General features: G+C 43.2%; 1 protein-coding gene across 4 annotated transcripts in view; it reads left to right on the forward strand.

Moving 5' to 3' along the window:
• Positions 1–20,842, forward strand: part of RAD51B (RAD51 paralog B) — a 607,462-nt gene that overhangs the window by 443,729 nt on the left and 142,891 nt on the right. For 2 of the 4 annotated variants that reach the window (XM_061182686.1, XM_061182685.1), the window contains exons 8-9: positions 8,279–8,375; positions 8,620–8,656. In XM_061182686.1, the coding sequence (XP_061038669.1) occupies positions 8,279–8,375; positions 8,620–8,656 (134 nt within the window). The remainder of the gene's footprint in view (positions 1–8,278; positions 8,376–8,619; positions 8,657–20,842) is intronic. The other 2 variants (XM_061182688.1, XM_061182687.1) reach the window with 1 other exon arrangement.

Below are 20,842 nucleotides of genomic sequence, written 5' to 3' on the forward strand. Positions count from 1 at the left end.
GGTTGGAGTATGCACCATTTGAAGCCACTGTGAGTGCACCGTCGCAGTTCACCGGTGGTGCGTGTTGTTTCCTGCAGTGGGCCTCACATCACTGACAGGATGCCGCCGAGGTTGGGTTGAAGGTGGAAACAGCACACCAGCCTGCTGTTTGTGGCCCCATTACAGCTGTCGCCCCATCTGAGGCCCGGAACCAACACGTGTTAACCTCAGCCCCACTGGGGCCAGTGGAACAGCGAGCCGACAGTGGAACCTGAGCGCTTCACGCCTACATCTACGGCACAATAGCTGCCGGCCCAGGGTTTCCACTACATCCTCTTGCATGCGTACCCCAGGAGAAGTAGGCCAAGGAGAAAGCCACCCTGTGGTGCCACGCTGTTTGCTTGTGTGTTTCTTTTGGCCAAAATGGCAGACACAGTTCTACCTCAGTGCATTGTCTCTAAGCGGTGGTCGAGGCAATGGCTACAATGAGGTGGAAGCAGTATTATCATCCATCCCTTTGTGATTGAGTGAGTGTGTATTTGTGCAAAGCCGAGGAGATTCTTTTCTCTTCCTCCATCTATGTTGCCTCATACTGGGCCAATGTCTTCTTTAAGGACTCTCCTACTAGCTTTACCTGTGAATTTCACGATGAAATCTACAACAGAGGTTTGTTTCTTCAGGTCTGTTATAAGAGGTGTGGATTTTATCAAGATTGAAAGTATCCTCACCATAAACACAAAATTATTTAAAGTTATCTCCCTTATTCTTTTTTCCCCTCCTATCTTCCTCAGGCACTGCCAATTGGTTCTATGTAGGATGGATTTCCTAAGGTTGGACATGATGAGAATCAATGATAGTGGTGGAATTTTAAGTACAACACTAATACTAATGTGGTTTGAAACATTTTTCATAGCGGGCTGCTACCTTTATGGTCATAATACACGCATTTTCTTCATGTCTTTTCTGGACTCACTTTTAGGTACGGAGAGGTTAGGAGCCTTTCCCAAAATTGCACAGCAGGTTAGTGACAGAGCCAGAAATAAAAGGCAGGCTTCCTAACTTCCACAATAATGTTTTCTTCAAGCCAAATTGAAGTTTGGTCCTTTTACCACAAATATTTCGAAAGGAAAATCCCCCATAGCCTTTCAGATTTTCCCAGAAAACAGTTGTCACGCAGACCTTCAAGATGGAAATAGCAGGCTGGAATACTAAACCCCTATCAGTTCTTTATTCTAGAGCTGACAGTTGATATTCTCTGGGCTGAAGCTAAAGAAAAACGATTTTTTTTTTCATAATGGAATGATTTATAATTTTCCAGAGCTTGGCAAAACTAAGCCAGTGAATAGTAAAACCAGATTTGTGATACTCAGACTCCAAAATATTTGGTCTGACTTTTCCTCAAATATTGGATATTTCCTTTCAAAGCTGGAAGTGACCGGAAGGGAGGAGGTGGGGAATAGTCAGGGGAGAGGTGTGAGTCTGCGAGTATAGCTGTCTACACCTGCTTTTGGGGGGAGTTACCCTGTTCCCACACTGCACCCAGAGCACCCCTCTCTCTCTTCTTGGCCTTCTACCTCTGCCTCTCGCCCTCGCCTGTTTTCTTCTCCCCATCCCCCATTTCCCTCCGACTCCCGGCTCCTATTCAGCAGATGGGTTGGGGCAGACACCGTCATGGTTGGGAAGCATGAGGAGAGGATGGTGAAAACCACTCCAGGGCCTTTCTCTCAAGCCTTGGTGATGAAAGGACTCAATGAACCTTACCAATTTCTCACAGGAAAATTCCGGCCTCTGTCTCCTTAAGAGCAAGGCATGCAGTAACCCTTAACCGAGCCAGGATTAAAACTCAGAATTTCTGACTTATTCAAGGCCTGTGTTTAGATAGAAAGGCTCCATCACTGTCATACCTGGCAATTAGGATCATTTTAGATACCAAAAGTAACATTTTAAAAAAGTGTACCTTAAGCAGATAGATCGTTTTTTTAATACTGAAATAATATTGGTATAAAAATAAGATCTTACGGAAAAATCCGAACAAACTTTTTGGCCAACCCAATAATAATAACTATGCCTTCAAAACCTATGAAAAGCAGAGCCCTGTCATATTGGTTGTTTTCGTATTTGGAGAAAGGTTTGGTTACAGTCACTTTATTTTTTTTCATTGAAGTGTAGTTGATTTACAATATGGTGTTAGTTTCAGGTGTACAGCAAAGCGATTCGGTTATACATCTATATTATGTGTATACATGTATATTCTTTTACAAAAAGTTCTGTTCCATTACAGTTCAGAGCCCTGTCAATCTGAGAGTGCTAGATTTGACAGCAGGTAGGCAGTTTGTGGGCAGAGGCAGCCCCGAGGTCTCTCTCTGTCACTCAACTTTCTCTGGCTGGCCAGGTTATCCAGTGGGCTGCCTGTTTCCTTGGGAGCTGTGAGTATCAGGACAATCACCGCACCTAGCCCTTCGGGCCTAGGTAAAGTGGTCTTGAGACTTCTCTGATTCTCTGTGTTAGGCTGTAGCAGGTTTCTAGCAGGGAATGGGCGGGAGGGAGGAGAAAGCAGACGTCCTTCTGGGCATAAAAATGCCCCCGAGATGCCTGAGGTTGCCTCATGATTCCTCTAGCCCAGGAATCCTTAAACTCTGTCGCACCAAGGACATGAAGAGCTTTAGTTTTCAAGCCTCCTATGGGTTTCGGAAGTGACAAGCCACATGCATCTGAAGCCACCGAAAGCCACTAAAAAGACTGGCAGAATTCAGCTAGGATTGCCTCAAATGCTTGACACTTTTGTAGAAGCTGAAGCTACTTGGTTTATGGTTATTTATTAACGTCAGAGTATGAAAGGACTCTTGTCACAAGATTGGGCTTGTTACAATGTAGTATTTTCATAATCTTTTAATGTATTTCTAGGTGTTAGATCCCTTTGTTCGTTACTTATATTAGATTGAGTTCTGGAGACCAGGGCATCAAGGCCTGGACCTGCCCGTGGCTCTGGGCAGCGAGTTCCTGGCTCTCCTTTCCTCTGCCCAGTGCTGTCTTAGGAGGGAGAGTGGGCAGGGAGGCCTGCAGACCCCCTTTCTTATCTAGACTATTAATCTCAGGCAGATGACTCTAGTTCACTCCCTGGAAGGCGGGGATTATAAAATTTGCCTCTCATCTGCCCCCACAGAAAGCTAAATGAGGGCATGTGCCATATTCTTAGGTCCTTAAAAGAATCTGACTTATAAATATTGAGTTATTGTTTTGTTGACCATGAATCTCTCTTCTGCTGACCGAACAGGGCCAGATATCCCATTCCAACTTATTCTATTCCTGATTGACCACAAACTCCCTCTTTGTCACCTCCCAAGGGTCAAATAAAAGGAGGCTCTTTATCAAAAGCTGGACCCTTAGGCCTGACAGTTCCCCACTTTGATTTCTCCAGGGCTGTCCCACTTTCTCTTCTCTCCACCATTTTCCACTGGGCTGGAATATACTAAGTGGCTGCTCATGGAGCTCCCAACAGAGATTCTTCTTTAATACTTCAATGTAGGGTAGATCAGACTAGACGCATACAGAGGCCCCTTAAGGCAGGATTTATTTTGGACCAGGAGCAGGAGGCATGCATGGGGTGTGGGTATAGCCTAAATTAGTCTGGTCCTAGCGTAGCTGAAGAAAGATGTGCCAACTGAAGGCAGGTGGTCCACAATGGACACAGAGATTAGTGGAGAGTCAGGCTCAATTGGTCAGTGGACTCCAGCTCACCAGTCCCCTGACCCTGGAGGCTGATGCTTCTTCTGACCAGTGTATTCTGCTCCTTCCCCCTTAACCTCTAGCTATTTGCTTTCGGAAGCTGCCTTTTTGATACTTAGTGGGAAAGAGTCATATGTTTTTGTTTGTTTGTGTGTTGGCTAGGTTTTCATCCCCAGAACCTTCTGCCTTCTGACCAAAATGACATTCATTCCCAACCATCAACCATCTGCCTTACTAGTTCTTCTGGTCTTTGACTGCTTCCTGTCTTCCCATCTCCTCTCTAGCTTATAAGAGAAGCCCTGCTCTCTCTGAAGGCAGGGCCTATTAGGTTATTTATGAATCTGTACTCTGAAGTTTCTTCTTCTTTGAGAGCTTCATTGTTCCCTTGAACTGAGCTTAGGTGTTGAACTACAGTACACAGAAGGGTCGAGTAGGATGCATTTAGGGAAGTTGAATGATGCAAGGGAAACTTAGAACCCAGGGGCAAACTTAGGATCCCGCCCCCCCATTTTGCCTTGGGAGGGGAGCACTAAAAATGAGACTCAAGGTATATGTGACATGATATGAGGAGTCATTTCCTATTCATGTGTACCTGAAGCATCCTACAACCTGCCGACTTTGCAAGGAAGCCCTGGGAGTAAGTGGTCTCCCCATATACAAAGTTGCATGGAGTTAACAGTTACTTTATACAATGTAGAGGGCTGCCTGTTTCCCCTCAGTAGGTAGATGGTCTTCTCTTGCCTGAAGAGTAAACTAAGCTGAATTCCATTTTCTCCTGGCTTCAGAAGTAAAGATGTAATCACTACCATCAAAAAAACAAAAGCAAAATTTCCCCTTAGTCCAAGAATCTCACTCTAGCCTTTGGATTTGAAATTGATGGTAGTAGCAGGAAGGGGGATGGGGTGTGTTGTATCTTTTTTTGTTTTGTTTTGTTTTGCTTTTTTAAAATGGGAATTATTTATTTATATATTTATTTTTGGCTGTGTTGGGTCTTCGTTTCTGTGCGAGGGCTTTCTCTAGTTGTGGCAAGTGGGGGCCACTCTTCATCGCGGTGCGCGGGCCTCTCACTATCGCGGCCTCTCTTGTTGCGGAGCACAGGCTCCAGACGCGCAGGCTCAGTAATTGTGGCTCACGGGCCCAGTTGCTCCGAGGCATGTGGGATCTTCCCAGACCAGGGCTCGAACCCGTGTCCCCTGCATTGGCAGGCAGACTCTCAACCACTGCGCCGCCAGGGAAGCCCCTGTATGTTTTTAATAAGTCATACTTTTAGAGAAATGGCAAAAATAGCATGCACTTTCAATTAAATTTTTATGCTTTTTGAGCGTATCACCAGCAAATATTTGTTCTTTGTCATCAGTGTACTATATGTTGTACAAAAGGGAATCAGGCATGGGTTTTCTTTCTAAACAAGCAAGGTGTAAAATCAGCAACGACAATGATGGAGGTTAACATTTAAGCATTTCCCATTGGCCAGGCACTATGCTCAGGACTTTATATGCTTTATCCAGTTTAATCCTCAAAACCCTGTGAGTTAAGAATTATACCCAGAGAGTTGTGAAACTTACTCAACATCACATAGTTAGTAAGTGGTGGAACCCAGGATCTGAACTCATGTTTGCTTGACTCCAAAGCCCTCAGCCTAATCATTGTGCACACTGCTCTTGCACAAATTTAGTACCAAGTGTCAGAAGCCTTCATCTTTCCAGTGGAGCAAAGCAGCCCGAAACACCCTCTAAAGTGTCAGTCAGAACTCATTTTCGGAAAGCAGATAGTGTTAAGACTCTGTTTATAACGTGTAATAGTATTTGATAAGTTATTTTAGGAGTGTAGTTTTCACGTCTCCAGTTTGCCTCAGAGGACAACACATCTATAGGCTTCTGCCCAAGTCATGATTATTTGTAATCAATGCTATTTGGAAATATTTCCATTTTATCATTTTGCTGACCACAGATTTAGAAAATCACAACAACTCAGCAAGAGCAACCCCTGAGTTTGGTTGCTATGTATCCCTTCAGCAATTTGGCTTTCAGACTCATAATAAAAAGGGAGTGGATTATTAGCAAAACCACTTAGGAGCTTGTTCTTTTGCCATTGGAGAGTGCAAATGGTTTCTTCTCCATCTACTCTTGCAATTGGAAGTGGCACTGGGGGTGGGTATCTTTGGAGGCACATCTGTAGTTTGGTTTTAGGCTCAGCAGGGTATCATCTTATTAGCTATGTACAATAAAGCCATCATCTCAGTATAGGTTTCCATTGTAGGACCAGGGAAATAACAATAAAATTGAGAAAAAGTGGTCTGAATATCTTAATAAATGTCTTATCTTTTAACTTGCAAGTTTCTAGAGAAGACACACAGAGCCATCACCTCTTTTTTTTCCCCTGTGTACATGGTGACGTGCTTTGCATGGTTGGTATTCAATAATTATTTTTCTCATTACTGTTACTATATCACTAGTGTTCTAGTCATTTTCACCAAACCACCTTTTAGAAGAATTCCCCCCAAAATAGAGCTTACATGTCTAGATCTCCTGAAGCTTCACTTTTTTTTTTTTTTTTTTTTTTTAACTATGACAGATACATTATTTTCTTCACTGGTAGAAAAATCACGTGGTATTCTCAAAACAATGCCGGTTTCTTACTGGCCTTGCTTTAAATAATTACTATCGTTTTCTTACTGAGATTTTTACACAAATTCTTTGCAACTAAGTAAAGCTTAGGAAGGACTAAGACTGGTGGAAATGATCAGGTACTGAAGTATATCCTGATGTAGAAAATTGTGATTTCATGTTCTGTTGTTAGATCCAATTATCTGAAGCTTGTGGCATATACTTTATCCGTAATTTATTAACCTATATAACATTCTTCTGAAGGAAATAATAGCAACAACAATGGCTTACATTTACTGGATATTTATCACGTGCCAGACACTACATTAAATACCTTACATTGATTATCTCATTCAATTCTCATAACAGTTCTATAAGATTGGCGTTATTTTACCTATGAATAGATGAAGCTCAAAGATTCAAGTAACTTTCCCAAGGTTCACAGTGTCACAGTCAGAATTTGAACCCAGTTTTATTGAACTCCAAAGCCCGTACCCTATATAATAAAGAGGAAAATGAACATAATTCCTTATTCTTGCTCCTGAATATGAGTATTTATTTCTTAAAAGAGCAGGCTATTATTTGGCCATTTCCAGCCATTTTAATTGAAAGACTTATCATATGTGATTCTTACCAGTCCAGATGAAAATGAGCAATACAAAAGAATAGGAAGGATAAGATTAGCAAATACTCAGTGGAATACTGCAATATCCGGTCATCGCTGCAGAGTAGCTGGGGATTCACACGAGCCTAGTTGACACACAAAGACCTTGGACAGGCTGTCTTTGTTAATAGAGTACTTCATTTCTTTACCTGACCCTGCCATCGTGCTCCCCTCTCAGCCCCCAATTAAGCTGCCATTGGCATAGGATTTATAACGTGTCATTGGTCCATTCAAGAGACAGCGACAGAGGTGTGGCTGAAAAGCTGGACAATAAAGAATGGAGACAATTTCCATTTCTGCTCCAATCAGGGTGGCAGCAAAACCATAGCTGACCCTTGGGACAGACCACGACGATTTGGCTAGTTGCATATTCCAGGTACCAAATGCCTAGTTTTTCAGAAGTTACGTTTCCTCTGAGGTACCAAGATGGTTCACCAAGATGCCCACGATGGGAACACCTCAAATCTTGGGAAATGATTGTGACGTTAGTCTTGCTGCGGTTTTCCAGGAGAGAATCTGTGTTTTGTTCTTCCTTTAGGTTTCTAAACAATAGAGTAAATTTTATAAATGAGGATTTTTAAGGAAAAGAATAATTTCTTGGTGGAACCACATGTAAAAATATTGTGTGGAAATAAATCATGTGGATTAGGTAATTTTAGAGTCCTTTCTAGGAATTTTAAATGTTATGAACTTTATTTTGTATAGGTCAGATTCTATTAATTTGTGTTTTAAATACATAGTGAGACTTCGGAATTCTTTTGTTAGAATTCAACTTACTGAAAAGAAGAAGAGTGCTATTCCTTTAGAGATGAATTTTATTCTAATTTCACAAATTTGGAAATAAAATTCTGACTTTCTAGTTAACAAGGGAAGAAGCCCCAGGCATCCAGATGTTAAATTATTGCTTTTCTTCGGCGCTAGTCATATTGTATGCTGTGAATATAATTTTAAAATGATAAAATGTGCACGTATTCATCTTAATTCTCTGTTTGGCCTTCTATTATTCAGGTAATATGGTGGCACTTCTCTGTCCCAATTTACTCAACATTTAGAAAGAATTGATTAGTGGTTTAAGCTCTGAAAAAAGTCAGTCTGTTTCCTTGGTCTTCTGTGATTTGAGTGACCTAGAGGCTTTGCCAGATAGTTCTGGCCTAAAGATAAAACTGATGAAAGTCAGAGCTGGGGTTTTCCTACCTGCGTACTTATCAGTCTTCCCCTAAACCACAGCCTTTTGATAGCTCTAATAATTAATTTGGTCTTCTCTCTTCTCCCTTCCCTCCGCCTTCTCCTTGTCTGTTCACAGGTTATCTTGACGAATCAAATTACAACCCATCTGAGTGGAGCCCTAGCTTCTCAGGCAGACCTGGTGTCTCCAGCTGATGATTTGTCCCTGTCTGAAGGTAAGGGATCTGTCTTAGAGGGGCTGAAACTTGACACTGACATACAGCTCCGCCACCGCCTCTCTGCCTTCTGCTGAGAACTGAGACACACAGCTAACAGGCCCTGGCCAGTGAACCCAGCCGGAGCCTGGCGATATAGGCTTGGCCACCTTTCCTGGCATCTGATCCCTTATATTTGGAGAGTGTGTTTCCTCTGTCTCTATAAGTGAGCTTCCTTTCTCACCTGAGTGAATCATCTTCACAGGCGTCTATCACCTCCACCTAAGGCTCGTCACTCCTCTGTAGGTTCTTTTGGGTCCTCAGTATGAGGGCTGGTGAACTGCTAAATGACTTTGTTTTTGAGACTGATGCTCAGATGTTGGCTTTACCCATGGTCCCACAGCAATTTAACCTTTTGTTTGTGCTGGGTACTTTTGGACTGGCTAAGAGTGTACACCAGGATCATGTACTGGAGATGTGGCGTTCCCAATCAGCTTTACAGAAGGATTAAGAAAAACTAGCCACGTTGGTAAATCTGCAAAATTTTCTCCACCATCCCATGCTAGCAAAGGTCAGACTGGCTCTGGTTTATGTAGCTAGGGGAATTACACCACTGAGCCAGTGGGTGGTTTCTAGTTTTACTGAAAGTTCTTACTTGACATTTCTGAGTTCTGCTAGTTGTAGTCTGATTTCTTTCAGGGCAGAATGCTGTGGGCCTGGGTGGATGAGCATAGCTGTTCCAGGCCCCTCTGCACTTTCCATTTTCTGAGAATTATTCATGATGGAATATATGGGACCTCTAGGGCTAGCAAGGCTCCTAACTGCCCAGGTGGTTTTCCATGGATTGGCCTTGGTTTATGGTCTCAAAAATTGCAAGGACCACATCCCTGCTTCTCAGCAGTGTTTTTCAGAGTGAACACGAATTACTTATTTATAACAACTGTAGAGTGCTCTGTGTACCCTATTTCCACACTCAGTGATGCATTGTCATTCCCGCTGAAAAGCTGAATCATCAGTTTTCGTTCCCTCCAGACACTTCTTTCATCATCAAGTCTACTTGGTTGTCCTTTCCAAATATATCTGTCCCCTCTTTTTTGTAAGTTGTACTGTGATCAGCTGACTTATTAAAAACTCACACTTGGATTATGTTAATAAATTCCAAAATGGCCTTCCCAACTCCAGCCTCTACCGCGTGCATCTTACACTACCAAATTAAACTTCCCCATTTCTGGCTTCACTGTGTCACTGTGTCATTCTCCTACTCAGGAATCTTGAAATTGTTTTAGCCCATTTCCTGAGAATGGGCAAAAATCAACAAGCTGATTTTAAAATATTCAGGAATTTGTGGCTTGTTAGCTTGCAGTCAACCAGGGTGGAAGTATTTACACCATGGAAATCAGCAAATGCTGAAAATCAGGGTTTTTTTCTTTTCTCTTGTGTGGATCAGTTTCCCCAAAAATACGCTAGATTAAGTTGATGCTTCTTAACTCTTTGTTCTTTCTTTCCTCTTCACCCTCTGTGAAGCTCCTCCAGCAAGTATGCTGACCTTCTGCCTGCTGTCCTGAGCCCTGGCTCCGTGCCTCTGCAGACAGCTCACCCTGTTAGAACAGCATTTCCCTTTTTCACTCCTACCTCTTCTTTTCTTCCCAAATCCCCCCACTCCTTCGAGGTTTATTTAAAGACCACCTCTTCACGTATGGACACCAAGGGGGGAAAATGGTGGTGGGGGGGTTGGTGGTGTGATGAACTGGGAGATTGGGGTTGACATATATACACTAATATGTATAAAATGGATAACTAATAAGAACCTGCTATATAAAAAATAAATAAAATAAAATTCAAAAAACAAAAGACCACCTCTTCCACAAAACCTCCTTGCCTGTTCCAGTCTGCCTTGGTCTCACTCTCTCTTCTTCCTCTGTGGCCCTTCTACCAGATCAGCAATAGACATTGCTGATTAAAAAAAAAATTAAAAAAAAAATTAAATTAAATTAAAAAAAAAATTAAAAAAAACAATTAAAAAAAAAATTAACTTTTCATGGTTTCCCCACCAGATTAAGGCCACAGACTCTCTTGTATTCTTTTTGTATCCATGTTGTGCCTGAGTGACCAGCAAAGTTCTAGGCACATAGTAGGCAGTAAATAAATGCTGAACCAATACCATAGTAAATGCTTTGTAACAACAGTGAACCATGAGAGTCACATAAAGACCTATGAACGTGATTAAAAATTATTATTATAAGTATTACACACATACACATTTATTCAGTTCCAAGGAGGAGACCAGATGAGAATATCTTGTTTCCTTATCTGAAAACCAGTAAGTAAGGGTACTTTTCTTTGTCCTGGCTTCCTGGTTTATCTCAAGCAAAGAAGAGGAGCAGAACAGATATAAAGGAAATTGCTTTGTGGCTGCAGTGTAACCGCTTCAAAAAAATGGCAAAGTCCCGTTCATGGCCAAGGGAGAGCTACCAGCTCATCCGTAGACAACTTTTTCTTATTATGAAACCCAAGGGAGAATGGAAGCAATTGAGTTTTCTAGATCTTTTCCTTCCATAGCTAAGCAGATAAAGAGTCTATAGAATTTTTTTTTCTGAAGGCTATAATGAAGTTCCTTACCAGTGAATGAAAAAAAAAAAAAATTCTTAGAACACTTATACCTATTCAAATATATTGCAGTGGTTGGTTGTTAATGTTGCTATGATTAAAATGTATAAATCTCTCTGTTGTTGTTGTAAGCATGCGTTGTATCATCAGCTTTGCCCGTGTGTTATTAACTCTGTGATCTTGGGCAGCTCTTTTAATCACTTTGGGCCTCAGTTTTTTCTGTTAAATGACAGATTGGTTGAATATAAGATGGCTGAAGTCTTTTCTAGCTCTAACTCTGTAAGATTGTGATGTGGGTCTGAAGGTCAGGAGCGTTCACTCGGTGATGGGGTTTTAAAATTCTGATTTACAGGGTGGGAAGAGTGACCTTGTCGTCCTAGATTAAACATAATGGAAAGGATCCTTGGAAATCTTAGCACTGATACATCGGCATACCTCTAACAGCCCGCTCTCCCCATACTGCTGTCTCTCTCTCTCTCTGTGAACACTTCTGGGCTTGTCTGTCTGTCTCTTGCTCTCTCTACCTCTCTCCCACACAAACATGTACACGAGAAGTGTGTGCAAGCCGGTGAGAGTGAGAAACACACTGTGATGGGCTGAGCCCAAGGTTCACCCTGTCCTGTAATAGATTTCAGCTGCAAGAGCAGAGGGCACGGCTTAAACAGCGCTCCCTTGAAAACAGTTGCGGGGTGAGAACAAGCGACCGAGAGCAGCCAGTGAGAAAATGATCTGAGTTGACCCGAGAGAAGTACCCAGCAGGGGCTGATGCGGGGAAATGAAGTTCCTTCTGCGCTGACTCAGAGCAGGGGATACGAGTGACCTGGCCCAACTGAGAGATCTCTTCCACACCAGCGGATCCTGTACTATTAATATCTGCCAGCTGCAGGCCCAGAGCATCCCCCTGCTGAGATCAAAAGAGTTCCTATCTTAGCTGGAACAAGGTCATCTGCACAGGGCTGTAAAAGCGAGCCCTGGCTGGCTGCGGGGACCTCGACGGGGGAGGAGAAGGCAGGAGATGGGGAGGTGTTCTCTCACGCTCCTTTAATCTCGGCTGACCAGCTGTTGCCCTCCCAGTGTTTGTAAAGTTGAGAGTTCTTTGTTTTTGTGTTGCTGGGGCTTTTTTTCCTTATTAAATTTGTGCCTGGGTTGTTGCTTGGATTATGTAGACCCACGTTCACTGCTAGGGTCCACGGTCTGATTCCCTTCGAGGATTCATTCCCCCAGTGAATTATTCAGCTCCCAGTTGGGAGAGCCAAAGAAGGGAGAAGTGGGCACCAAAGAACTCTCCCGACATTGCTCCTACCCATAAGCTTTGTGTCCTGGGAAGGCATGAGAGGGCAAATGGAATTTTTCCTATTTAGTTAAAATAACTCCTCATATGTGCAAGTGTGCTTGTCAATTTTCAGCGTGCCTTTCACAAACATTCTTTTCTTCATGTGGGGGAATGGACCGGCTGAGACTTATGCAAATTGACCAAAGTTATATTGTGAACCCAAGGGCAGAAATCAGGATTTTTGACTTTATGATCTACATTGTTCTTGACCAGGCACCGTGAGTCAAACTATTTTCTTCTTCGGTGTTTTGCTCTGTTGACAGAAACTCAGGCATGTAGGTTATTATGAAGTTCAGTGTCTGGTTACTTACTAGGTTATTGTGACTGTTCTGTGACCAAGGACATGTTTCTTAGATGCCCTTGACGTTTCTTCCTGGTGGTCATCGAAGATGCTAAGGATGATGGGATCTCAGTTGTAGAGAACATCTCTTTGCCTCTAGTGATCGGTAGAGAAAGGATCTAACAGTCCAGCTGGCCTAAGACACCAGGTCCTATTCTCAGGTCACCTGGGGTTTGAGCAGAAAGGACTGGCTGAGCCCCCGTCCACCCAGGCATAGTTGGTAGGTGAGACTGACGTGCGGTGACAGCGGGCCCTGTGCAAGATTGAAGCTTCGTTCAACCTAGATCATTGCCTATGCTTCCTCAGATAATTTACTGGGATAGCAGTCACTTCAGTGTGGTGACGCGCCCATTTTAGGAGCCTAGGGTGGCACTTAATATCCTTTGATCTGTAGTAATAGTTTTTGGTAGATAATAGCCTTAAAAAACTAAAAATTAAAAGTGCCTGGATGGGCCAAGGAAAGAACGCAAGAGGAAAAAGTAGTATTTACTAGAACCAAGAGTGGTTTCTAGTTGTAGTATCGGAAGCCTTTCTATTCCAATTGAACTGGTGGCTGATTTCATGTGTAAGAGAAGGTATTTTGGGATTCATATTCCCTAACAAACCATCCCTGCAAAAAGCTGGAGTCCATTTGATAGATTATATGCAAGTGCGTGGCTTGTGTCTCTTTTAAAATAAATTCAACAAGCAAGAACAGCTCAGAATGGTTGGGACGAATCAGGGACTCATGGTTGTGAAAGAGGCAGACTTCAAAGCGTGGTATGAATTTTCAAGTTTTATTTCCACTCTTGCTTTCCAGCTGGATCTGCTCTGGATTTACTGCAGGATGTTTGAAAATGTGGCTCCCTGCTAATCTCAGACAGTTGCTATGATCAATGGTTTCTTTCATTTCCGATAAAAAACACTGGTGTTTCTGCTTAAATTGTATGTACTTTCAGCTTTATTATTATAGTTGTAATTTATTGTCCAGCATTACCCAAATTTGTAATCCATTAACCACAAACTTTGGGGTAGATTGGTCAAGTTAGCAGGACTCTGTCCACACTTTGGCTCCAAAGCCCTGCATAGCCCAACCTCAAACTAAATGTTCATTGGTTTGGGTAGGACCCTGTGCAAATGAGTGTGGGCGGAGCAGCTTTAAAAATCCACCTCTTGGGGGCATGGTGCAGGTTGGTTATAATTAATGCTTTGAAAACATGAAATGTCACCATGTGACTTCAAGGTTAATATTAACAATGATGATCAACATTGTGAACATTAGCATTTCCATAGTATTTAAAAATGTGTTAATGTGATGAATCATTTAATCCACCTCAAGCAAGTGAAGCATGAAGGCGAGAAGGGAGTTGCCCAAAGGCCACACAGCGAGTGAGAGGTGGTGGTGCCGGGAACAGAAGCCAGAGCCCCTCCCGTGAGATCCTGCTGCCTCTTAGGAGGGAGTTTGGGATAAAAATACTTGTGTCCTAGTGACCTTTCAGTTTTTGATTCCAAAGCCACAGACACGTATCAACACACACAACTTCACATGCTTCTATTCACAAGGGGATACACACCTACCCGTGCCCCACTCCCCCTAGTATTTAAGAATCCATGGCCCTTAGCTGGGTATATACCACTTCCCGCAACGGTTCAGATGCCATGAAAAGCCTAATTTATAGAAAAAGCGTAGAAGATTGAAATACCACCCAAACCCTGTAGCATTTAGCTAAAGAAAGCCTAAATGTTATGTGAGGTGCGGGCCACTAGAGTTGAGGGGGGAATGGACACAGCCCACAAACATCTGAAAAGCTGTGGATCTCACAAGGGAGAGGAACTTGTTGAGGATTTTCAGCCGAGAGGCCAGCGGGCAATAGAACCATGGCCAAGGGATCAAAAGGAGAAAGGAACAGTGAAGTCAAGCACCAGGAAGCATTTCTTGGTCAGGAGTTCTGTTTTGCTAGTGAGAGTTTGCCAGAGAGACACATTTGAAGCAGGAGGTGCATTAAGATCAAATGAGATGAGAGCCAGAAGTTCTCTTCGGGAAGCAGTCTTTGAGGCGGTTCTTGGGAGGGCAGGGTTAGCTGTTTTGAAAGTCTTTTCCCCTCACCCTCAGACCTGTTCACTACTTAGGATTTACTGGCTCATTTCCCAGATCTACACATGTTCCTGTTCACATCTCAGTGTCATGAAGGCAGAAGGGACGAGAACACCAAAGCCAGTTTTGCCAGTTGCTTCAACTACAGAGGTGGCAGGGCTGGAAGCCCAGAGAATGGGATGCCAAGAGGGGGTGTGATCCCGGAGGTCTTCAAATCCAAAGGATTCTCTGAGAAGAGATCCTTGTTTACATCATCGAAGAGAATTCTATACCAAAGATGAGAGGCGTCCAGGTCAGCAATCGTAAAGTAAAGAATGGCTGGTTTCTAGGAGTGGTGCCAGGGGATAACTTAGTTTGTGTTGTTATGTGGCAGGAAAGACTTTCAGAATGCATTGGTGATGTTTACTAGGATTTGGGGAGGATTGTAACAAGGTCTGGCAAGGTGGTCTGGCCCAATGACAGTCCAGCTGAGCTCCGACCTAGGTTTGGATGTCTCTGAGGGCTTTGCTTTTCTTCCTTCTTCTGATAAGCCACTCGATAAGACTGTATTAAACTGTATTTTATTCAGTCAGACTGACTTTTCCTGTGCATTAGCTGCATTCCTGCATATTTCCAACTATTCCTGCATAGTTTTAGAGCTATGGTCCCTCCAAAAAAAAAAACTTTTTGGCTAGATGAGGAGACCTTTAAGTGCCTTCCAGCCTGATGATTTCATGAGTTGTGGAGCCTCTACTATATGCACTATGTTAATGTTACAGGAAATCCAGAAGTGAGCAAGATATGGTCCCTGCCCTCAAGATATTTATGGTGCAGTTTGAGAATCATTCTAAAGAAGAACAGTATTAGGTAGAATGTGTGCAGTTTTTTAGACAAGTATGGTATGAACCAAAGTCTCCCGGATTCAGGAAGAAGGGAACTTCTCTTTCAGCAAAGGGAGATCTGAAGGGTCCAGGGAGGAAGATGTAAGAGATAGGCCTTGAGGGATAGATAGGATTTCAATAGGCAGAGGAAAGATCAGGAAATGCTGAGAACTAAGGCATTAAGTTCAAAATAGGCCTTGTCTGCCCTTATCTCCTATCATTAGCCTCCTCTTCAAACCTGTTCCAGCTGTACAGCCCACTCCCTTGTTCCTTAGGCTCTGGGCTTTCTGCCTCTGGTCTTTCGCACTTGCTCTTCCCACTGACTGGAGCGCTTGTCCAGAACTTCCCTTGGCCTGTTGCCTCACTACCTTCAGTCTCACTCAAGTGTCATCTTCTCAGAGAGGTCTTCCGTCACCTCTCTATCTGAGATGAAACCACTACCCCCATCCCAGCCTTCTCTATCCCCTAAGCCTACTTGATTTTCTTCATTGCCCTTATCACTACCTGATCTTATAAGTTTATTTGTTTATGAGTTTATGGTCTGCCTCCTTTGCTTTCATATCATCTTCTTAAGGTCAGGGACTTTGTCTTGATCACCCCTGTATCCCCTAGTTCCTAGAGGGTACTCAGTAAATAACAGGATCTGTGTTGTAGGGAAATGTAGCATATGTTGGGAAGGCAGCAAAGGAGCCCCATTTGCCTGGGGTTTTAGGGTAGATATAGGAGGTCATGCGCAATAAATTTGGAAGTAGATCGGGGCCAGACTTTGAATGCCAGACTGAATTAAGGTTTTGTGATAAGATGATCATAATATGTACTCTGAAGACTGTCCAGATGAGATGTGTAAGATGGCTTAGGGATGGGGATATGGGAGGTAAGGAGACAATGAACTCATCAAATATTTAGGGAAATGGGATACCCATTATGCACCAGGAACTACACTTAGTGCTAAGGATACAGAGATGGAAGAAATGACGTTCTAGATAGAGGATACATCATTACTAAAGATATGGTGGCAAAGGCATGGTCATTTGAAGAACTACCAGTCATTCCTTATGACTGGGAGTGTAGGGGGCATGTACGGGAATGCAGGGGGTGGGACTTGAGAAGTCAGCAGTGTGGATCATGGACATCTGGCGTGCCATGTTAGGGAGTCGATGATTTTTCCTGAAGCCTCTGTGAGAAGAATGTGAGGATGATCCATTGGTAACATGTCATTTCCTTGATCAACATGATTGATGAGACTTATTCGGCTGGCTGGGAGCGTTTCTCCTTCCTCCCTTATAGTTCCATGTGCATCTCTTCCTAAGCCACATGCTCAAAGGTGAATGATCTCCCTAGATAGAGTAGGGCTGTTCTTCAGTCAAGGATATGGGGTGGTAGTGTTTCCCCAACAGAACCCTCATCCCAGTGGTTCTCAAACTTTAGCATGCATCAAAATCACCTGGAGGGGTTATCAATACACACCTTGCTGGGCTCCCGCTCCCAGAGTTTCAGTCAGTCTTGGGAGGGGCCAGAGGATTTGCAATTCTAACAAATTCTCAGGAGTTGTTAATACTGCTGTTCTGGGGACCACACTTTGAGAACCACTCTTTATTCATTGAGTCTCTTGTCCATGTTAGGCATAGGAATACCAAGATGAATGTGTCTCCATCCGAGCTCTCAAGGAGGTAATACCCTAAGAGAGGGGATAGACATGTAGAAGGGATACCATCAGACTCACGGCAGCCACCTGCCTTCATTGGGTCACCAGCGGTGTTTTCTGCAGGCTCTGTCTCATGTCTGGGAGAGAGTATTTACTAGACTGTTTCAGGGCTCTTTTGGTAGCAAGAAACAGAAAGCCACTCAAGTTTGCTTAAAAAACGTCAGACCTACTTATAACTGTAGCTAACATTTATGGACCGTGTATCGTGTGCCTGGCATTGTACATCCACTATCACATTTAATACTCACAACAACCCTCTAAGGCAGATGGTAATCATTATCCCATTTTCTAGATGAAGGAACTGAGTCCTAGAAAGCAACACAATTACGGACAGAGCCAGGATTCCAACCCAGAGAGTCTGGCTCCAGAACTTACATTTTCATCCACTGAGTTCTTTTGTAAGGATAAGTTGGCATTCTCATGGCTTTGTGCAAATAGGAAGTAAAGTACAGCCAGATTACATGGAAATTGGAAAGGTTTAAACTTAGGTCATTCTCTTCATTTTTCTCATATCTGCCTCAGCTTTCCATGGCACTGAATGTTGACCTTATAAGCTGATCGGCCCAATTTACCTTTTCACACTTGCTAATTCTGTGGCTGGGTTATCTTTTGGTCTAATCAGCCAATGCCAAGAAGTCGTATGATAAAAAACCTGGCCAGTACACCTATCCTTTCAGTAGGGTCCATGGATAAGGGGCATTTTCCCCTTATAAGATTCCTTTAGAAGGGTGTACCTATGGAGTGAGTGCCCCACTATAACATCTAGTTAAACAACTGTGTCCAACTGAGCAAGTATTTTTAATTAGTTTGCTAGTAAACACAGAGGTCTGTGTACCTTTGTCAGCCCCTCCAGTCACATCCATTCTCAAAATCATCTTCTTCTAGATCAAATTTTTGGTATTACCTCCCTATTGCTAGGCCATGCCTTCAAGCCAACATATTGTTTTTCTTTTTTTTTTTCAGTACAAACAGATTATTTTTTTAATTAATTAATTAATTTATTTATGGCTGTGTTGGGTCTTCGTTTCCGTGCGAGGGCTTCCTCTAGTTGCGGCAAGCGGGGGCCACTCTTCATCGCGATGCGCGGGCCTCTCACTATCGCGGCCTCTCTTGTTGCGGAGCACAGGCTCCAGACGCGCAGGAGCGCGTAATCGTGGCTCACGGGCCCAGTTGCTCCGCGGCATGTGCGATCTTCCCAGACCAGGGATCGAACCCGTGTCCCCTGCATTAGCAGGCAGATTCTCAACCACTGCGCCGCCAGGGAAGCCCTGTTTTTCTTTTTAAACATTTGAAAACGTTTTATTTCTAGTTCCAGTTCTGGCTCCTCTTTGATCTAATTTTTGTTATGCCCACAGTCAGCCCTAGAGTTTCTCTTCAGGGTGGAGAGAGGTCTCTTCTGTTTATTCAGAATTCACTTCCTACTCTAAACAGTTATTATCTGGTGAGATATGAGGCCTAAGCTTACCTGTGTATAAGTCGCCTCCTCTTGAGGGTCATATGGCAGGCCCGTTAGCACAGACTATATGTCTGTCCTGTGGTCAGCCATCATTTACCTCTGCTTAAGAGAAGATAAGGCAGAGAAGCCAAGATGGCAGCTGGTAACTGAAGTGTGTGCAGTCTGTATCTATCAGTTACATCCTCTCCATAATTTACAATATGCTGGAGCAAAATTACTCCCTACCTTCAGGAGAGGGTCTGAGTTTTACGGATGAAATGCAAGTGTGTGTGTGTGTGTGTGTGTGTGTGTGTGTGTGTGTTGGAGAGGGCTTCTTATGTTTTAATAGAAGACATTGAGGCCTTTTTAGGTTCTGATGTTGATTTTTCTCAGCCATCCTTCTATCTAATAGACCCATAACAGCAGCTAAGAGAATCTAAGTTTCCCAGGAGTATTACTTCCAGCTATAGAGGATGGATGACACCCCAGGGGGCCAGGCATTAAGGAGACAAACTTTGTTTTGTTTTTAAATATAGTATGCAGGGAGGGATAAATTAGGAATTTGTAGTGTAGTAGTACACACCACTACAGTGTGTACTACTACACACTGTATAGTAGTAGTGTAGTATATACACATTACTATATATAAAATATATAACCGGCAGGGACCTACTGTATAGCACAGGGAACTATACTCAATATTTTGTAATAACCTATAAGGGAAAAGAATCTGAAAAAAATAGATATATTTGTATATATAACGGAATCACTTTGCTGTACACCCAAAACTAACACAACATTGTAAATCAACTATACTTCAATAAAAATAAATGAATAAATAAATATAATGTATAGATAAATGAGGCTGGAAAAGCACCAAAATAAATTGTTTCTGAGTTGAGTGACAAGAACATTCCACCAAGAGACCACTAGACCAGAGATAGAATAGATCATTGAAATCTTTAAAGGTAGAGCTCGGGAAACCAACATTAGTGAATAAGTGGCTGCCAGAGCCCCAGGTGGGAGCCAAAGCCCAGCCAGGCAGAACCGCCTTGCTCCTTCAGAGACCCAACTGGAACCAAGGGAAATAGCTTGCACTTTGACATGATAGTCCAAAATTAAGGTAAATCAGCAAGAAAATCTTGTCTTAGGGTCGTTACAATGTAAGCTCCCTGAGGAGAGGCATCTTTGTCTCTTTCGTTCACTGCTGGATCTCTAGAGCCAGGAATAGTGCCTGATAATAGTAGTTACTCCTTAAATATTTGATGAATGAATGAGGCACCTACAGCTACAAGAGAGACAATCAAAGAATGATTTAAAGCTTTAGACCTGTGCTCACCTAAAAGAAGCATGAAACTGCCATTGTGATCTTTCTCACCGATATATCACGTATGCTTTAAAATTCCTACCAAGTGCAGTCAGCCTTAACTATGTGCCTGCACTGACTGTATTGACGAATAACAGTAGGCAGTGCAGGGAGTGTCAGAGAGGAAAGAACAGGGGCTCAACAGCTCTGCTTTGGAAAGAGGAATCTCCCACATTCGCACAAGAGTGGCGAGTGAAGTACTTTAGTCTGATTTACCATAAAGGTGTTTATTAGGACTCTCTACTGGGTCCTGTGCTAGACAGATGGCTAGGGATACAGAGACAGAAGCTAAGGCTCTGCTGTTTGGCAAGCTCACAGTCAGGTGGTTGGGGAATCATGGTGTATGAGTATACAGAGTGTGCTATGATGCTCTAGGGTCGGGATTTTGCTGGGGAAGCACATAGGAGCCCTGGTTTGGGGCTGGGAGTGTTCTCAGAAGGCTTTTCAGTGAGGAGACACTTGAGTTGGATCTTGAAGGATCAGTAGCAGTTCCCAAAAGGAGGAAAAGGAGGGGAAGGTGCTCCGGGCCAAGGGAAAAGCCCATGTAATGGACAAGAGGCAGGATACCACGGGAGACCTGTGGGAGGTCTATTATGGCTGGCATGGAAGGGGGTGGTGAGAGGTTGTACGCCCCCTGAAATCTCCTTACAAATGGACATTAGAGAAGCAGTGTGTTTTAACAGTAGATAAAGCACTACATTTGGAATTAGGAGACCTGTGTTCAAGGGCCAGCCCTGCCGCAAACCCTCTGTGTTACGTTGAGCAATT

Source organism: Eubalaena glacialis, chromosome 2, assembly GCF_028564815.1.
Source record: "Eubalaena glacialis isolate mEubGla1 chromosome 2, mEubGla1.1.hap2.+ XY, whole genome shotgun sequence".
Lineage (NCBI taxonomy): Eukaryota > Metazoa > Chordata > Mammalia > Artiodactyla > Balaenidae > Eubalaena > Eubalaena glacialis.